Source organism: Salmo salar, chromosome ssa15, assembly GCF_905237065.1.
Source record: "Salmo salar chromosome ssa15, Ssal_v3.1, whole genome shotgun sequence".
NCBI classification, from domain to species: domain Eukaryota; kingdom Metazoa; phylum Chordata; class Actinopteri; order Salmoniformes; family Salmonidae; genus Salmo; species Salmo salar.
In genome coordinates, this window is record NC_059456.1 from 89732168 (window position 1) to 89752503 (window position 20336).

Sequence of the window (20336 nt, forward strand, 5' to 3'; positions counted from 1 at the left end):
CTGTAACTGTTTCACCATAGGCCTCATGGTGGAATCCCTGAGCGGTTTCCTTCCTCTCCAGCAACTGACTTAGAAAGGACGCCTGTATCTTTGTAGTGATTGGGTGTTATTTTTTTCCCCTTGTTTTTTTTGTGTGACTTTTCAGGTGTTGCTGCAGCACCCTCAGCACCCCTACTTCCTGTGGCTATGCCAATATGTGCCTTTCTTTGCTAGGCAATGGAAAACCTCCCTGGTCTTTGTAGTTAAATCTGTGTTTGAAATTCACTGCTCGACTGAGGAACCTTACAGATAATTGTATATGTAGGGTACAGAGAGTCAAGGTGTGTGAATACTTTCTGAAGGCATTGTAGATACGCTAGGAAGCGCAGAAATGGCGCCGGAAGATATGGCAGCAGTTTTACGGGCGCCCAACCAATTGTGCTATTATGTGTTATTTGTAACTTCTTTTGTACATAACGTTTCTGCAACCGTATCTTACGACAAAAAAGAGCTTCTGGATATCAGGACAGCGATTACTCACCTCGGATTAGACAAAGATTTCTTTCTTCAACAAGAAAGAAGCACAAGACATTCTCCAAACACCCAACAGGGCCATCATCCCCGTTATTTGCAAGAGGAGGCGACGCAGGTACAGAGGACAAAGAACCGGATGCCTGGTCAGGACCCGGAAAAGGCGAGTGGGAACGCTGCCGTTACCGTCAACACTACTGGCCAACGTGCAATCATTGGACAATAAACTAGATGAGGTACGATCACGAATATCCTACCAACGGGACATCAAACTGTAATATCCTATGTTTCACGAAATCGTGGCTGAATGACGACATGGATATTCAGCTAGCGGGCTATACGCTGCACCGGCAAGATAGAACAGCACACTCCGGTAAGACGGGGGGGGGTCTGTGCATATTTGTAAACAACAGCTGGTGCACGAAATCTAAGGAAGTCTCTAGATTTTGCTCGCCTGAAGTTGAGTATATTGTGATAAATTGCAGGCCACATTACTTGCCTAGAGAGTTCTCAGCTATACTTTTCGTGGCTGTTTATTTACCACCACAGACAGATGCTGGCACTAAGATTGCACTCAGTCAGCTGTATAAGGAAATACGCAAACATGAAACCACCCACCCACAGGCGGCACTTCTAGTGGCCGGAAACTTTAATGTAGGGAAACTTAAATCAGTTCTACCAAATTTTCCATCAACATGTTAAATGTGCAACCAGAGGGAAAAAATTCTATATCACCTGTACTCCACACACAGAGACGCGTACAAAGCTCTCCCTCGCCCTTCATTTGGTAAATCCGACCACAACTCTATCCTCCTGATTCCTGCTTACAAGCAAAAATTAAAGCAGGAAGCACCAGTGACTCGGTCTATAAGCAGATGCTAAACTACTGGACTGTTTTGCTAACACAGACTGGAACATGTTCTGGGATTCTTCCGATGGCATTGAGGAGTACACCACATCAGTCACTGGCTTTATCAATAAGTTAATCGAGGACGTCGTCCCCACAGTGACTGTACGTACATTCCCCAACCAGAAGCCATGGATTACAGGCAATATTCGCACTGAGCTAAAGGGTAGAGCTGCCACTTTCAAGGTGCGGGACTCTAACCCGGAAGCTTACAAGAAATCCTGCTATGCCCTGCGACGAACCATCAAACAGGCAAAGCGTCAATACAGGGCTAAGATTGAATCATACTACACCGGCTCCGACGCTCGTCTTATGTGGCAGGGCTTGCAAACTATTACAGACTACAAAGGGAAGTACAGCCGCGAGCTGCCCAGTGACACGATCCTACCAGACGAGCTAAATCACTTCTATGCTCGCTTCGAGGCAAGCAACACTGAGGCATGCATGAGAGCATCAGCTGTCCCGGACGACTGTGTGATCACACTCTCCGTAGCCGACGTGAGTAAGACCTTTAAACAGTTCAACATACACACGGCTGAGGGGCCAGACAGATTACCAGGATGTGTGCTCCGGGCATGCGCTGACCAACTGTCAGGTGTCTTCACTGACATTTTCAACATGTCCCTGATTGATACCAACATGTTTCAAGCAGACCACCATAGTCCCTGAGCCCAAGAACACAAACACAACCTGCCTAAATGACTACAGACCCGTAGCACTCACGTCCGTAGCCATGAAGTGCTTTGAAAGGTTGATAATGGCTCACATCAACACCATTATCCCAGAAACCCTAGACCCACTCCAATTTGCATACCGCCCAAACAGATCCACAGATGATGCAATCCCTATTGCACTCCACACTGCCCTTTCCCACCTGGACAAAAGGAACATTTATGTGAGAATGCTATTCATTGACTACAGCTCAGCGTTCAACACCATAGTACCCTCAAAGCTCATCACTAAGCTAAGGATCCTGGGACTAAACACCTCCCTCTGCAACTGGATCCTGGACTTCCTGACGGGCCGCCCCCAGGTGGTGAGGGTAGGTAGCAACACATCTGCTACGCTGATCCTCAACACTGGAGCTCCCCAGGGGTGCGTGCTCAGTCCCCTCCTGTACTCCCTGTTCACCCACAACTGCATGGCCAGGCACGACTCCAGCACCATCATTAAGTTTGCAGACGACACAACAGTGGTAGGCCTGATCATCGACAACGATGAGACAGCCTATAGGGAGGAGGTCAGAGACCTGGCCGGGTGGTGCCAGAATAACAACCTATCCCTCAACGTAACCAAGGCTAAGGAGATGATTGTGGACTACAGGAAAAGGAGGACCGAGCACGCCCCCATTCTCATCGATGGGGCTGCAGTGGAGAAGGTTGAGAGCTTCAAGTTCCTTGGTGTCCACATCAACAACAAACTAGAATGGTCCAAACACACCAAGACAGTCGTGAAGAGGGCACGACAAAGCCTATTCCCCCTCAGAAAACTAAAAAGATTTGGCATGGGTCCTGAGATCCTCAAAAGGTTCTACAACTGCAACATGGAGAGCATCCTGACTGGTTGCATCACTGTCTGGTATGGCAATTGCTCGGCCTCTGACCCCAAGGCACTACAGAGGGTAGTGCGTACGGCCCAGTAAATCACTGGGGCCAAGTTGCCTGCCATCCAGGACCTCTACACCAGGCAGTGTCAGAAGAAGGCCCTAAAAATTGTCAAAGACCCCAGCCACCCCAGTCATAGACTGTTCTCTCTACTACCGCATGGCAAGCGGTACCGGAGGCTTCTCAACAGTTTTTACCCCCAAGCCAACTCCTGAACAGGTAATGAAATGTCTACCTGGACTATTTGCATTGTGTGCCCCCCCAACCCCACTTTTTACGCTGCTGCTACTCTCTGTTTATCATATATGCATAGTCACTATAACTATACACTCATGTACATACTACCTCAATTGGGCCGACCAACCACTGCTCCCGCCCATTGGCTAACCTTGCTATCTGCATTGTGTCCCACCCACCACCCGCCAACCCCTCTTTTATGCTACTGCTACTCTCTGTTCATCATATATGCATAGTCACTTTAACCATATCTACATGTACATACTACCTCAATCAGCCTGACTAACCGGTGTCTGTATGTAGCCTCGCTACTTTTATAGCCTCGCTACTGTATATAGCCTGTCTTTTTACTGTTGTTTTTATTTCTTTACCTACCTACTGTTCACCTAATACCTTTTTTGCACTATTGGTTAGAGCCTGTAAGTAAGCATTTCACTGTAAGGTCTACACCTGTTGTATTCGGCGCACGTGACAAATACAATTTGATTTGATTTGATTAGTCTCCCATGACCACAATGACAACACGCTAACAAAACACCTGTTGATATGGGAGCACAGCTGCATGCTGGCAGGATGCAGACACTTTAGTTTATTATCTTTCATCATGGTCTAACACACTTTTACATTTCAGCCATACAGTACTCCACTGCACAGTCAGGGTTCTATCTACAGTCAACCTCATCCATACTCCACAGCACAGTCAGGGTTCTACCTACAGTCAACCTCATCCATACTCCACATCACAGTCAGGGTTCTACCTACAGTCAACCTCATCCATACTCCACAGCACAGTCAGGGTTCTACCTACAGTCAACCTCATCCATACTCCACAGCACAGTCAGGGTTCTATCTACAGTCAACCTCATCCATACTCCACAGCACAGTCAGGGTTCTACCTACAGTCAACCTCATCCATACTCCACATCACAGTCAGGGTTCTACCTACAGTCAACCTCATCCATACTCCACAGCACAGTCAGGGTTCTACCTACAGTCAACCTCATCCATACTCCACAGCAGTACAGTCAGGGTTCTACCTACAGTCAACCTCATCCATACTCCACAGCAGCACAGTCAGGGTTCTATCTACAGTCAACCTCATCCATACTCCACAGCACAGTCAGGGTTCTACCTACAGTCAACCTCATCCATACTCCACAGCACAGTCAGGGTTCTATCTACAGTCAACCTCATCCATACTCCACAGCAGTACAGTCAAGGTTCTACCTACAGTCAACCTCATCCATACTCCACAGCACAGTCAGGGTTCTACCTACAGTCAACCTCATCCATACTCCACAGCACAGTCAGGGTTCTACCTACAGTCAACCTCATCCATACTCCACAGCACAGTCAGGGTTCTATCTACAGTCAACCTCATCCATACTCCACAGCACAGTCAGGGTTCTACCTACAGTCAACCTCATCCATACTCCACAGCACAGTCAGGGTTCTATCTACAGTCAACCTCATCCATACTCCACAGCACAGTCAGGGTTCTATCTACAGTCAACCTCATCCATACTCCACAGCACAGTCAGGGTTCTATCTACAGTCAACCTCATCCATACTCCACAGCACAGTCAGGGTTCTACCTACAGTCAACCTCATCCATACTCCACAGCACAGTCAGGGTTCTATCTACAGTCAACCTCATCCATACTCCACAGCACAGTCAGGGTTCTACCTACAGTCAACCTCATCCATACTCCACAGCACAGTCAGGGTTATATCTACAGTCAACCTCATCCATACTCCACAGCACAGTCAGGGTTCTACCTACAGTCAACCTCATCCACACTCCACAGCACAGTCAGGGTTCTATCTACAGTCAACCTCATCCATACTCCACAGCACAGTCAGGGTTCTACCTACAGTCAATCTCATCCATACTCCACAGCAGTACAGTCAGGGTTCTATCTACAGTCAACCTCATCCATACTCCACAGCAGTACAGTATGGTCAAAAGTCAGGGTTGGTATGGCAGATACGGCATGTACAGTGACACCACACAAATGCAATGGATTTTACACAGCATACTATGACTTCAGGACTGCATTTCACTTCCCAGGGTGCAATGCTCTGCCCAGGGCTGCTGGCTGGCTAGTGGCTACTGCTAACAAGCCCAGACAACCGCAAAGTAGTCTAAATATATGGTATATTGCTATCCGGGGTCCTTGGGAGGTCCCAACTCTGACTTTACCCCCATTGAAGTTGACATTTTAAATGGTTAAGGTAAGGGTTAAGGTTAGGTTAGGGTTAAGGTTAGGGACATCCCAAGGATCCCAGATAGCATATTGCTAAATATATTGTGGTCAAGTTATGAGTACATTTCACATTACTTTTGGGTTATGTAATGATATTATGATGCTCACATGAATGTCATGCTGAATATATGTTCATGTCATTGTCACTCAAAATAGTTTAGTTTTGGAAGTAAACTTCCCTTACATTGCACTGCTTTGTAACACATTTTGCTTAGTTGTTTCGGTGGGCTGGCCCTCATCTGCTCTATAATCAAAATATTCCCATAGTTTGCTTCTGCAGCCAGTTTTGTCAACAAGCTGCGGGTGTGGAGGTATGATGTTTCAGAAGAAGCCATGCTGTCAGCATTTCCTGTCTCCTCTCGCTTGTTTGTCAAAAGTGGCTCGCGCTGTGTCAGCTGCATGCTCAAGCGCAAGTAGCCTGGTTAGCTAACTACTGCCCCCTTCAGAATATTCACTCAAATTACTAGTCAGACTTGATCCTCTCAATCCATATATGACGCCAGACACATTTGACAGAAGTACCGAAAGGAACCAAAATTCTAGTACCGAACCGTTTTTCATGTTCTAGTATCGAAAAAGTACAGAAGTTTCAGTATGCCGTGCATCACTAGTACAGTCAACCTCCTCATCTTGGACCCAGGACTACAGAGACGTTATACTGGAGTCAGTCGGGTCAGCCTTCACATAGAGCACTACTCAGCTAGTCACATGCACTGTTCTATTAACATCCAGGAACTGGTGGTCGCTGCTGTGCTGTGTGTGGGAGGGAGACATTACTTTTTAACCTTCCCCCTCATTCTTTATCCATGACCAGCCTATATGGGTACAGTCCAGGCCCAGGGGGATCCAGCAGGCCCAGGGGGATCCAGCAGGCCCAGGGGGATCCAGCAGGCCCAGGGGGATCCAGCAGGCCCAGAGGGATCCAGCAGGCCCAGGGGGAACCAGCAGGCCCGGGGGGAACCAGCAGGCCCAGGGGGAACCAGCAGGCCCAGGGGGATCCAGCAGGCCCAGAGGGATCCAGCAGGCCCAGGGGGAACCAGCAGCAGGCCCAGGGGAACCAGCAGCAGGCCCAGGGGAACCAGCAGCAGGCCCAGGGGGAACCAGTAGGGCCAGGGGGAACCAGCAGGCCCAGGGGGAACCAGTAGGGCCAGGGGGAACCAGCAGGCCCAGGGGGAACCAGTAGGGCCAGGGGGAACCAGCAGGCCCAGGGGGATCCAGCAGGCCCAGGGGGATCCAGCAGGCCCAGGGGGAACCAGCAGGCCCAGGGGGAACCAGCAGGCCCAGGGGGATCCAGCAGGCCCAGGGGGAACCAGCAGGCCCAGAGGGATCCAGCAGGCCCAGAGGGATCCAGCAGGCCCAGGGGGAACCAGCAGGCCCAGGGGGAACCAGCAGCAGGCCCAGGGGGAACCAGCAGCAGGCCCAGGGGAATCCAGCAGCAGGCCCAGGGGGAACCAGTAGGGCCAGGGGGAACCAGCAGGCCCAGGGGGAACCAGTAGGGCCAGGAGGAACCAGCAGGCCCAGGGGGAACCAGCAGGCCCAGAGGTATCCAGCAGGCCCAGGGGGATCCAGCAGGCCCAGGGGGAACCAGCAGGCCCAGGGGGAACCAGCAGGCCCAGAGGGATCCAGCAGGCCCAGGGGGAACCAGCAGGCCCAGAGGGATCCAGCAGGCCCAGAGGGATCCAGCAGGCCCAGAGGGATCCAGCAGGCCCAGGGGGAACCAGCAGGCCCAGGGGGATCCAGCAGGGCCATGGACGTGTTGGTAGTGTTACTGTTCTGTCAGAGATGTAGAAGTCATGCAAACTGGTTAGAGTAGGCATCCTGTGCCCAACCTGTGAGAACCTCAGTAGGGCAGCAGCCAACAAAACATGGATAGCAGTGCCAGTCTGAGCTCTCACTCCTTTTCTCTCAATTTCACTGTTCCTCTCATGGCCTTGTGTGCTAAAAAGAGTTCCTCTCGCCATCACTCTCTGTGGTGAATAGATAGCGCTAGCACACCAGGGGACACAGCCATTATGCTCGCATCCCTGGAACACCACTTAAGTCTTTTCTCTCTCCGCTCTAACACACTCATTTTCCCCCTCTCTTTCTTTCTCTCCATATCTCATTCTGTCCTTTCCCCTCTCTCTCTCTGCCTCTTAACTAGCCAGGCAAGGCCATGCCCACAGACACTCATTAATCATGGAGGATGAGCCCCCTCTCTCTCCTGCTTAGCGCCCACTGCCCAGCAGCATGCCCAGCCTTCACAGGCTGGCAGAATAGATAGGCTTCTCCAGAGTAGACGGGCTTCCTTCCGCTGCTGGCACAGAGCGGGCAGTCTGCTGGGCATCGATTCCCACGACTCCACAGCCACCCTTTTCAACTCCACATTCCTCTGCTGTGAGGGTGAGCCAGTGTTAATAGATGTTTCTACTAGACTACAGCAGCTCCCAGCTCAGAGGTTTCAGTGTTAAAGGCCAGACCTACTGCCTCTAATAAGCACTTCCCCAAGTCCCCACTTTAGCCAATGCACAGCCACCATGTACATTAGAATATGGCTGCATGTAGTGATAAAGGGGATTCTTTTTAACTGCATCGAGTGATAAGGGGATTCTTTTTAACTGCATCGAGTGATAAGGGGATTCTTTTTAACTGCATCGAGTGATAAGGGGATTCTTTTAACTGCATCGAGTGATAAGGGGATTCTTTTTAACTGCATCGAGTGATAAGGGGATTCTTTTTAACTGCATCGAGTGATAAGGGGATTCTTTTTAACTGCATCGAGTGATAAGGGGATTCTTTTAACTGCATCGAGTGATAAGGGGATTCTTTTTAACTGCATCGAGTGATAAGGGGATTCTTTTAACTGCATCGAGTGAGTCTGTATACTTTCGTCCAATATGTGTTTGTCTTTTTAGACCCACAGTGAAACACAGAAAATCTACCGCATTCTATACTCTGACATTTCTCAGCATTGAAGCGTTTGTTAATCCTTCTCTCTGGGATTGTCCTCTGTTTGTCTTCTCAGTACAGCCCCTTCGCCCTCTCCCTCCCTCCCCAGTCCTGTGAGCTGGCCCATTGCCCTGGCTGGTCTTATCTTCAGTAATACTCAGCTCTACTGGAGCGCTTCAAAGACCTATACGTGTTGTAACTTCTAATGGGTTACAGAGTTCATGTTTACAGTTCATTAATTGAGCTGTATCTAAAGATATTTTATTTACAGTCATTTACATATGTAATTGTATTAGAATTTGTGTGATGGAGATTGAGAGAACTACATACATATTTATGTTGTTTTGGATAGTGTTGGATTATGCTATTGACTGCAAGTACCAGAATGCCTTGCGACAGGTAGTAGAAAAACAGAGAACGCGCCAGCTTTGTACAAGTGACAAGTGATTATCCTGTCTTTCGCCAGCAACTTTCTTTTATTGTTTTGTAAAATCTAAAGCTGTTAAATGTAATGTGAACAAGTAGTATTACTAAAATAAGCTTTTATTTCACAAGCCGACGTTCCGAGTCATTACTTTGAAGATAGTTATTCTGTAATAAGACGCGCTCTATAAGCTGCTGCTCTGTGCTCTCTACAATACAGAAGCATCACAGGCACAGCTCCTCTATCAGTACCTCACTGAGTCAGGCCTACAGCTTCCATAAACAAACCCATTATTTCTTATCTCAGTATTTTTTCTATCAGTGCTTTCTTTTCTGGCCAATTCTCGCTTCTATAATTAATGTTGTCCTGGCTGGCCTGTGGCTGGTGTCTAATCTGAGTGGTAGAGAGAGAGGAGGAAGACAAGTTATGAACCCTGGTGTATAGACTCTCACGTACCCTGCTCTGGAGTCAAGGCACAGCTCTCAACTGCAAGAAAGGCCAATCAGCCTCTCAGTGCCTATTGAGAAATAAAACAGCTCTAACCTTTGTTCGCACTTTCCTCCCTGAGTTTGAGTTAGCCACTCTGCCTGGGAGGAGGGAGGGAGGGAGGGAGGGAGGGAGGGAGGGAGGGAGGGAGGGAGGGAGGGAGGGAGGGAGGGTGAAAGACCTGTGTCCATCCAAAACATTGACCACAAACCTCCTTTCAACCAAGGGCCAAAGGTCAAGGCCAGAGTCTGTAATACAGACAGAGAATGGTTAACATAGAGCTGTAACCTTGGACCTAGTCACTCCCTGACAGATCACCTCCACAGCCACAGGTAATCAGGCCCTGCCTGTCTCTCCAGAGATCACAGAGATTAGTCCCACTGGCGGCTTGGTTGATGTGAAAAGGCAACCATCCACACATAGATCCAGCCTGGCATAGACTTCCCTTCAGACCAAAGGAATGGGGCTGCCGGTAATAAACCAGGCTCTAAGTCACAGATTGACTCACAGGGAGATCATTGACAAAATGTTACACATTCCCTTGTGAACAAAAACTCAATCTCATGAGAGAGAGAGAGAGAGAGAGAGAGAGAGAGAGAGAGAGAGAGAGAAAGAGAGAGAGCAAGAGAAAATGTTTTTGCGTGTGCACATGTGCGGGTGTGTGTGTGTGTGTCTATGCCTCAGTTGTCCAGTGGAGATTCCTCGGAGGTCAGAAGGACCTACATTAATAAGTAACATCCCAAGATAGAGCTGAAGCAGCCATATGTAGATCAGCCTGCTATATGGCCTCCCTGTGAGGACGTATCATTTATCCTGCGTACTGGTGCATTCTGAATATGACTGGCTATGAGGGTCCAAGCCTCCAGGGTTCTCTGTCACAATGCTGACCGCTGGCTTCTGAGAAATCATCAACCTACTTTGAATGCTAAGTGGGACTATGCTATGTTGCTCCGGAAGAAACTCTTGGGAAGCTAGACCTACTTCCTTTTACATTTACAATGCATGAATGCCATCTTCATATGGAATTTATCTGATGACCTGGATGACAGTGACAGCTCAGCAGGTACTATACATGAGTAAACAAACAATGCATAAGTCGTGGGGAATAGTGTTACTGGGTGGTGTTGTAATGTCCTCCTCCCATACACTTCCCCCAGACCCTCAGACCAACCGTCGTATGTTCCACTCTCCAGCAGCAGGCCACTCTCCTCCAGAACGCGGAAGTCCCCCACACTGATGAAGTTATAGTCCACTCCAGGAACCTCCCCCTCTCTGGGCTGCCGCGTGGTACCTGCCAGAGACAACACAACAGACACAGAGTGAGGAAAACAGACAGTTTTATGGGGCAGAGTCGAGATGCCGATCAGGCTATGTATACACAGAAGAAGGATAGAAACCATTTTCAACTAAGCTATGAATAGATTATTCTAATGAGGGCAGAATGGAATCCATTACGAAAGTGGGAGGTGGATATGAAAAAGAACACTGAAACTGACTTTTGTTTGGGGTGACACAACGGTAGAAGATGGGTTGTTTCAAGGAGTTCTGAGGTATGTTCATCTCCAGAGCTTTTCCCCTTTTCTGTTTTGACAATAACAAACTATATAAAAGCAACAGTTGAAAAACATTCCAGACCTTTTTTATTTCTCTTCCTGTTCTGTCTTTCTCCATCCTTCATCTCTATTCTTCACCCCAAATTGCGTAAAATTCTGGTTTTCGATCTGGAAAGTGCAGCACTGTATACTACATGCCAGTATAAACCAAGCATGGAGCAGTCATTAAAATATCATCTGCTGTAACTGTCTTTGTACTGCAGCTGACTCCAACAAGCTGGTCCTTTAAACAAGTGTTTCCCCTCATCCGAAATACATTGAAACAAGTATAAATATATTGGAATCATTTTACACATCAGGGTACATGGCTCAGATATAATTGGGTGTTTACCTCAAGTGAACTGCAACCTGACAGAAGCCCAAATGGAATCCTTTAATACTATCTCTCCTGAACCTCCCTCCATCTCCTGAACCTCCTTTCCTCCATATTCCCCCCCTCCATCCTGTTCATCTGATAAAGTAGACTATTGTATTCTATCAGAGGTTGAATCAGAGACCAAAGGAGCAACAAAGACAGTAATATGAGAATCCTTGAACAGAGAAACATAGGAAAAACGGAATACTGTATTCTTGTGTTTGCACTTGGAAAACTGGTTTCAGAACAGATTTAGGCTACAACCACTATTCCTACAATTTAGTGTACTGAGATGTTGACAGTCCTGCTTGAGAGTTACATGGCTCAGTCTTTCTCATGTAACAATCTGACTCACCAGAGGGGAAGAATCAAGGATTCAGTCTGTCTTTTGAGGTAGAGGAGAGAGGATAATCAAGAACGGGTCATTTGAAGTAGACACCAGACAAAAGTTAGTGCTGGGATCAGGGTAAAAAGTGAGGGAGGAGAGGGAGAGGGGGGAGAGGGAGATGGAGATGTGGGAGATGGAGGTGAGGGTGAGGGTGAGGGAGGTGAGGGACAGGAACAGGGAGGTGTGACGTAAAACGCCTTGGGAGGAAATTGGATTCCGATTTAAATTTCACTCTGTTCAGAAACAGCATGAGAAAACAACACTTGAACTGACTTTCATCCTTTGTTAATGTTCTCAAAAATGTCACCTTTGAAGAAATGAAACTATCGAACCAAAACAATACTGAACAGCAGGACAAAAACGCAAACATCATTAAAAGGTATTAGGTTATTTGGAGTGGATGTAGTGAAGATGAATTGGCACTTTTCTGCATTAGGTAGCATATTGTTGTGGAACAGCCCAGACAGTGGAACACAGAGACAGAGACAGAGAGACAGAGAGACAAAGAGAGAGACAGAGACAGAGAGAGAGACAGAGAGAGAGACAGAGACAGAGAGAGAGACACACACACAGTCCCAGAAAAAAAACAATGAGTGTATCAGTTTACACAGGGAAGCGTCCCCACCATGAAACACTGCCAGCTGCTTAAGCTGCTTACAGGAAGACCAGGATCAAATGTAATACACACTACTGGAAGGCTATTACACATATTCACATTGAGACCTGACCCTGTCGTGTCTGGCTTCCAATAGACAACTCCTATTCCAAGAATGTGTGTGTGCCATTCAGATGCTGAATGGGCAAGACAAAAGATTTAAGTGCCCATGAACAGGGTATGGTAGTAGGTGCCAGGCGCACCGGTTTGAGTGTATCAAGAACTGCATCACAGTTGGGTTTTTCATGGTTTACAATTTCCTGTGTGTATCAAGAATGGTCTGGCACCCAAAGGACATCCAGCGAACTTGACACATCTGTAGGAAGTGTTGGAATCAAAATGGGCCAACATCCCTGCGGAACACTTTCAATACCTTGTTGAGTCCATGCCCCAACGAATTGAGGCTGTTATGAGGGCAAATGGGGGGGGGGGCAACTCATTATTAGGATGGTGTTCCTAATGTTTTGTCCACTCAGAGTAGATATTCACTATTAACGGAAAAGCTATCTATGATTATAGTTATGGTGTCTTGTTTCACAGGCTTAGAAAAAGTTTAATGGAAGATACTTAAATCTTCTTAAGAGAAAACTATTATTTGGATTGAATACCTGGGGCACCTTTTCTTATACAGTTTTGTCATCCTTCTCTCTTTGTTATCTCCCAGTGAGCCTCAGAGCTTACTGCGGTGCCACTACGGATATTACTGCCCAGAGGAGAAGAGGAGGCAGAGGGTTCAGCCAAGCTTCAAGGATTATGTGGTGATTTGGGCCCCTGGCACTGACTCTCCTTCCTACCTTTTCTGTCCTTTCTCTTCCCTTCTTTCTCGTCAGTGACCTTTAATGATGTCTCTGCCCGTGTGTTCAGGAGGAGACTGGGGAGAAGTCACGCTCCTCTCTCTGAGCTGCCATTCAGAGGGCTGCGATGAGGAGAGGCAGAGCGGGGCCAAGCAGCCATTCTGGATACCAGGGAGAGACTCCGAGACCATTCGGGCTCCATGTATTGTGGAAGGTTGCAGTCGCACAGCAGAGGATAAGCAGCGGCTCCCTGCACTGTGAAACGCCATTCACAGTCACACAAACATCAGTGGCTAACCAGTGGCGACATGGGTCATATGCTGACCTGCACCACCAGTCAAAATATAACCCCTAGCACTGATGAGGAGGAGGCAGAAACAAGCAGCCATGCACTAGAGACTAACTAGGCTTAGACTAGGGTCAATGCTTGAAATGATACAATGTATGACTGTAAAGCCATAGTAATTCAATATGAGCTGCATTAGAGCCTGGCGTACTTACTAACCGTAGTACATTTTCCCCTCAGAATTTGTATGGCTTTTTTATACATTTTTTCACAAAACAGTATTTACCATTAATGTCTGCAGTCGTCTATATAGCCCCTAATGATTTATATACTGAGAACATTAACAATGCATTAACTCATGAAACTGACAGACACTAAATATAAATATAGTTATACTGTATCCATCTAGTGAAAACGAACATCAGCAATTTATTTAGTTGCCTGTTATTCCCAATTATTCATCAGCATTATATTTCCACATGAAAAAACCTGCCGTTCAGGAGAGGATGGGTGGCTCTCCCTCATAACAAAGTCACAAATTAAAACCGCTTTATATGCTAATTAAAAGTGACTCAAAGATTATATAAATGTGTCCTGTAGCATTAATAATTTGTGAAATGGGGAGTAATTGCCATGTAATTCGGCAGAGTATCGTAGAAAATCTGCACTTTGCACTTTGAATCCCGCCAATTTGCCCTTTTGTTCATTTAAAAACCACTAGGGTATAAAAATAAAAAGCTTTTCCACACCACTTATTTATCCCTGTGTTTTAAAGGCCCAGAGAAACACGCTCAAACACAGGGGAGTCCTTGTTTTAAAGGCCCAGAGACACACGCTCAAACACAGGGGAGTCATTAAGGGGAGTCTTTGTTTTAAAGGCCCAGAGAAACACGCACAAACACAGGGGAGTCATTAAGGGGAGTCCTTGTTTTAAAGGCCCAGAGAAACACGCTCAAACACAGGGGAGTCATTCATAGTGGGTGGATGAAGCATAGAGTTGGCACCACTCTTTAAGTACTTAGAAGGAATTAGGTTACTATGGAAATATACATTAATTAAACATAATTACATGCATATTATATTCTGGAGATGAACTTCCAAGGCCTACATACATATTAGTATTTGAAAATGGAGTGAGAGATCTCCTAACTCATCTATCAAAGAGTAGTTATGTGTGTGAAGTTGATGGCCTTTATAGTGAAGGTTTGACGGCTGCTTTGTTGACCTCAGAGATGTGGCATAGAATGCCCCCATTTAGGAGAGAAGAAGAATCCATGATAAACACACAGCGCCAAGAGGAGAGAAAAAGAATGAGGGACAGAGAGATGGAACGGTGGAAGTGAAGGAGTGTGATTGACAAGTCACTCTTCCTCTAATCACTCTCTTACTTCACCAATCCAGACACAAGCAGAGGGTTCTGAGGAGGATGGTTCCAACAAATGCCAAGCATTTGTAGCATGCCTTTTGGGAAAAGCAAACTGCTCTGCTGATTAATGGACCCCTGTGAAGGGGGCATTTCTATCTGATGGCAGGGCCAAATAGGATCGCTTGGCTACTGAAGTGCTAGTGACCGTCAGTCTTGAGATCTAAAGGTGTCCTACTCACATGGAACAGCCGTTAACGAGCAGGCACTTATGGAGTAGACAGGAAACTCTGAGAAGAACAGAGGGGAAGCCCGGGGCGTTACTACTCACAGGGAATGGTGCGCAGGTACAGGTTGTCCCTGATCACCTGCTGGAGCTTGTGGTCCAGCGAACCTTTCTGGAACTGTAGGCTGAGGTAGTGACGCAGGTCTGTATTCAGAACCTTGCCTGTGGAGAGGAGAAACATCTGGGTCAGCACAGTACAATGTCGGAGGGAACACACACCACACACAGGACATTCACGAAACGTAATTTAGACCATCCTCAAACATTCTTAAACAGTCGGGAACTCTAATCGCATCACCACCAGTGTTCTTAAACAGTCGGGAACTCTAATCGCATCACCACCAGTGTTCTTAAACAGTCGGGAACTCTAAACGCATAACCACCAGTGTGTAAATGAGAAAGATCCATCATCACTTTCAAAACTATCTGACAGGTACCGGTGACTGTGATGGAAAGCATGCCCCCAGCGAGAGTGTGTGTAGGAGGACAGTTTAGACATTTCTGGGCTGTGTGACAGCATTGTTGTTCGGGGGGTCGGGGGGGCTATAGGCTCCGTTGGTAGAGGAGCTGTCATGTAAGACAAAGGTGAAATATTAATTGGCTTGAATCACCAAGTATCCAGATGCATACATGAATAACAGGAGAACATAACTCAATGGCTGGCACTGTTGCTGCCTTGGAGGAGCAACAGAAGTTCAGGCAGATGGAGGACGTTTGGGGGATGTTCTTCAACCTGAAGGATGAGGGGAATTCAGGCATCCCCTCGGCGGGAGGGGGGGTTAGAGAGAGAACATTCCCTGGTGTGTGAACAGGATCCCTCTCTGAGTATCAGCTCAGGCTCCAGCGGTTTGTTCTTTAGAAGTGTGTGTGAGAGAGAGAGAGAGATGCAAGGCGTCTTCCTCAGGGTGGGTTGGATGTGCTTTGAGAGGACGCCAGTTATAGTGTTGTTAGCATCAATACCCATTGTTTCTCTGTTTCTCTCCCCTCACTCACAACCAGCTGTCACTGACTGCAGGGTATGTGTTTGCCTTCGTTTGGTCCACCCTGATGAACGAAGGCCCGGTGAATGTAACAGGCTTTATAATCACTGTGGGTACTCCCCAGAAATGCACATACTGGACATAAGGACTGTCGGAGCAAAGAGATGCATTTATTCAAAAGGAGGAAAAATATCTGCAAACGGAGTCTGTTGAGAATAACGCATTTTAAATGTTTAAGCAGCCCACCCTGCACATGCTTTTAACTATTAATCTTGATTGGGGAATTGAAAACGTTTAATACCAACCTTCATAGCATGATACAGTGTGTGTCTAGGAACAGGCTCTGCTGATGGACACTGGTTAGCTCAATAAAGTGGAAATACCGGCAGTCATAGAGGGGTGTCATGGCGAGATCGCCCACCTTACTCACAAATATATGGAATCAAAACAAGTCGTAGCTTTTCCTGCGGTCTGATTCGTCCCCCAGGGTGATGAAAGGGACTGCCCACTGAGATGGCAGATTAGTGACATTCAACTGGTTGACTCAGACGCATACTAATATACCCTGTTCCTAACTTTCACCCAGAGGCCCAGAGGATAGTATACATAGTTTTGATTATTACGGTCACTGTAAAAATAGTCTATGGAAATCCTTCATTACACAATATCTGGATAAAAATTGTCATTAGAGTACCTTTTCTGTGCTCTCATTCAGCATCACCATTCCCCTTAAACTGTAAGGATATGCAGAAAGCTACTCAGAGAGTTGCATAATCTTTCATATAGGCCTACCCAATATCATGTGACAATATGTGAATGCCTTCATTGCCTTGTAATGCAGTGGCATATGCAGACACATGGGAGAGTATGTCAAATGCAAATGTAGTTTGAGTATTGAGTAGGGTTGCACATTTTGGGGAGTATTCAGAGGTGGAAACTTTCTGTGGGAATTAACGGGAATATATGGGAATTAACGGGAATATATGCAAATGAATATTAATAACATTTATTTATTTATATATACCATTTATTTATCCCTCCACCACCCCCCTCTTCGGAGGACAAATATCTTACAGCTTTTTTGCTACATATGCATTCATTTTACATATACATTTTACATACATGGTACTTTTAAATATAACAACAATACATTACAAAACAAACTCTTTAATCCCAACCCTCAGTCACTGTCAGCCCATCCCACCTATCACCATAGACCAACCGCTTGTTTGGTTTCCATGTGAAATATATTTTCAATTGTGCTGTGATGTTTTACAACATTTTTGTATCTTTCTAAATCATATACAAGTATTATTATATTATTTATTGATTGGCTATGGCTTTCCAGATTGTCCAACACTGCTATTTGTAAGGTTAATATTAAGTGCATGTTGTGATTTTTTAACCATTCCTGAACCTGTGACCAGAAACAAGCTACATATGGGCAATAACAGAATAAGTGATCCATTGATTCGGTCTCGTCGAAACAAAGTCTGCTGAGATTGTTGTATGCCCCATATATACAGCAGTCTGTTGGTGGCAAGAATTTGATATAATAATTTCAATTTAAAAACTCTAAGTACTGAGTCAAGTGTCGTTTTTTGTACCAGTTCATAAACCATGTGCCATGGAATTGGTGCATCAAAAATCTCCTCCTGCAACCTGTATGGCGCAGCTGTCAACATTTTTGTCCTCAGATGAAACTGGTATATTTTTCTATTTATGCCAGTTCCTTTCAGCCAATATGTATCTTTAATATACAGTGGGGGGAAAAAAGTATTTGATCCCCTGCTGATTTTGTACGTTTGCCCACTGACAAAGAAAGATCAGTCTATAATTTTAATGGTAGGTTTATTTGAACAGTGAGAGACAGAATAACAACAAGAAAATCCAGAAAAACGCATGTCAAAAATGTTATAAAATTGATTTGCATTTTAATGAGGGAAATAAGTATTTGACCCCTCTCAATCAGAAAGATTTCTGGCTCCCAGGTGTCTTTTATACAGGTAATGAGCTGAGATTAGGAGCACACTCTTAAAGGGAGTGCTCCTAACTGCAGCTTGTTACCTGTAAAAAAGACACCTGTCCACAGAAGCAATCAATCAATCAGATTCCAAACTCTCCACCATGGCCAAGACCAAAGAGCTCTCCAAGGATGTCAGGGACAAAATTGTAGACCTGCACAAGGCTGGAATGGGCTGCAAGACCATCGCCAAGCAGCTTGGTGAGAAGGTGACAACATTTGGTGCGATTATTCGCAAATGGAAGAAACACAAAAGAACTGTCATTCTCCCTCGGCCTGGGGCTCCATGCAAGATCTCACCTCGTGGAGTTGCAATGATCATGAGAACGGTGAGGAATCAGCCCAGAACTACACGGGAGGATCTTGTCAATGATCTCAAGGCTGCTGGGACCATAGTCACCAAGAAAACAATTGGTAACACACTACGCCGTGAAGGACTGAAATCCTGCAGCGCCCGCAAGGTCCCCCTGCTCAAGAATACATATACATGCCCGTCTGAAGTTTGCCAATGAACATCTGAATGATTCAGAGGACAACTGGTGAAAGTGTTGTGGTCAGATGAGACCAAAATGGAGCTCTTTGACATCAACTCAACTCGCCGTGTTTGGAGGAGGAGGAATGCTGCCTATGACCCCAAGAACACCATCTCCACCATCAAACATAGAGGTGGAAACATTATGCTTTGGGGGTGTTTTTCTGCTAAGGGGACAGGACAACTTCACCGCATCAAAGGGTCGATGGACGGGGCCATGTACCGTGAAATCTTGGGTGAGAACCTCCTTCCCTCAGCCAGGGCATTGAAAATGGGTCGTGGATGGGTATTCCAGCATGACAATGACCCAAAACACATGGCCAAGGCAACAAAGGAGTGGCTCAAGAAGAAGCACATTAAGGTCCTGGAGTGGACTAGCCAGTCTCCAGACCTTAATCCCATAGAAAATCTGTGGAGGGAGCTGAAGGTTCGAGTTGCCAAACGTCAGCCTCAAAACCTTAATGACTTGGAGAAGATCTGCAAAGAGGAGTGGGACAAAATCCCTCCTGAGATGTGTGCAAACCTGGTGGCCAACTACAAGAAACGTCTGACCTCTGTGATTGCCAACAAGGGTTTTGCCACCAAGTGCTAAGTCATGTTTTGCAGAGGGGTCAAATACTTATTTCCCTCATTAAAATGCAAATCATTTTATAACATTTTTTACATGCATTTTCTGGATTTTGTGTTATTCTGTCTCTCACTGTTCAAATAAACCTACTATTAAAATTATAGACTGATCATTTCTTTGTAAGTGGGCAAACGTACAAAATCAGCAGGAGATCAAATCCCTACCTTCTCCCTTTTCCACTTCCTCCTCCATTTTTGTGGTAGTGCTACAATCAGTTGGTTGTAAATTTGGATTGAGCAGATATTCCCATAAATTTTCGTTAACTGCATACAGTTGAAGTCGGAAGTTTCATACACTTTAGCCAAATACATTTAAACTCAGTTTTTCACAATTCCTGACATTTAATCCTAGTAACAATTCCCTATCTTAGGTCAGGTAGGATCACCACTTTATTTTAAGAATGTGAAATGTCAGAATAATAGTAGAGAGAATGATTTATTTCAGGTTTTATTTCTTTCATCACATTCCCAGTGGGTCAGAAGTTACATACACTCAATCAGTATTTGGTAGCATTGCCTTTTTATTGTTTAACTTGGGTCAAACGATTCGACTAGCCTTCCACAAGCTTCCCACAATAAGTTGGGTGAATTTTGGCCCATTCCTCCTGACAGAGCTGGTGTAACCAAGTCAGGTTTGTAGGCCTCCTTGCTCGCACACGCTTTTTCAGTTCTGCCCACAAATTTTCAATTGGATTGAGGTCAGGGCTTTGTGATGGCCACTCCAATACCTTGACTTTGTTGTCCATAAGCCATTTTGCCACAACTTTGGATGTATGCTTGGGGTCATTGTCCATCTGGAAGACCCATTTGCGACCAAGCTTTAACTTCCTGACTGATGTCTTGAGATGTTGCTTCAATATATCCACATAGTTTTCCTACCTCATGATGCCATCTACTTTGTGAAGTGCACCAGTCCCTCCTGCAGCAAAGCACCCCCACAACATGATGCTGCCACCCCTGTGCTTCACAGTTGGGATGGTGTTCTTCGGCTTGCAAGCCTCCCCCTTTTTCCTCCAAACATAACGATGGTCATTATGGCCAAACAGTTCTATTTTTGTTTCATCAGACCAG

The 20336-nt window shown here is 46.1% G+C and overlaps 1 protein-coding gene across 3 annotated transcripts in view; it reads right to left on the minus strand.

Annotated features, from left to right (window-relative positions):
• magi3a (membrane associated guanylate kinase, WW and PDZ domain containing 3a) overlaps positions 1 to 20336 on the minus strand; it is a 315880-nt gene that overhangs the window by 79836 nt on the left and 215708 nt on the right. For all 3 annotated transcript variants that reach the window (XM_014146803.2, XM_045696258.1, XM_014146804.2), the window contains exons 2-3: positions 15149 to 15265; positions 10535 to 10654 (exon numbers count right to left, since the gene is read on the minus strand). In XM_014146803.2, the coding sequence (XP_014002278.2) occupies positions 10535 to 10654; positions 15149 to 15265 (237 nt within the window). The remainder of the gene's footprint in view (positions 1 to 10534; positions 10655 to 15148; positions 15266 to 20336) is intronic.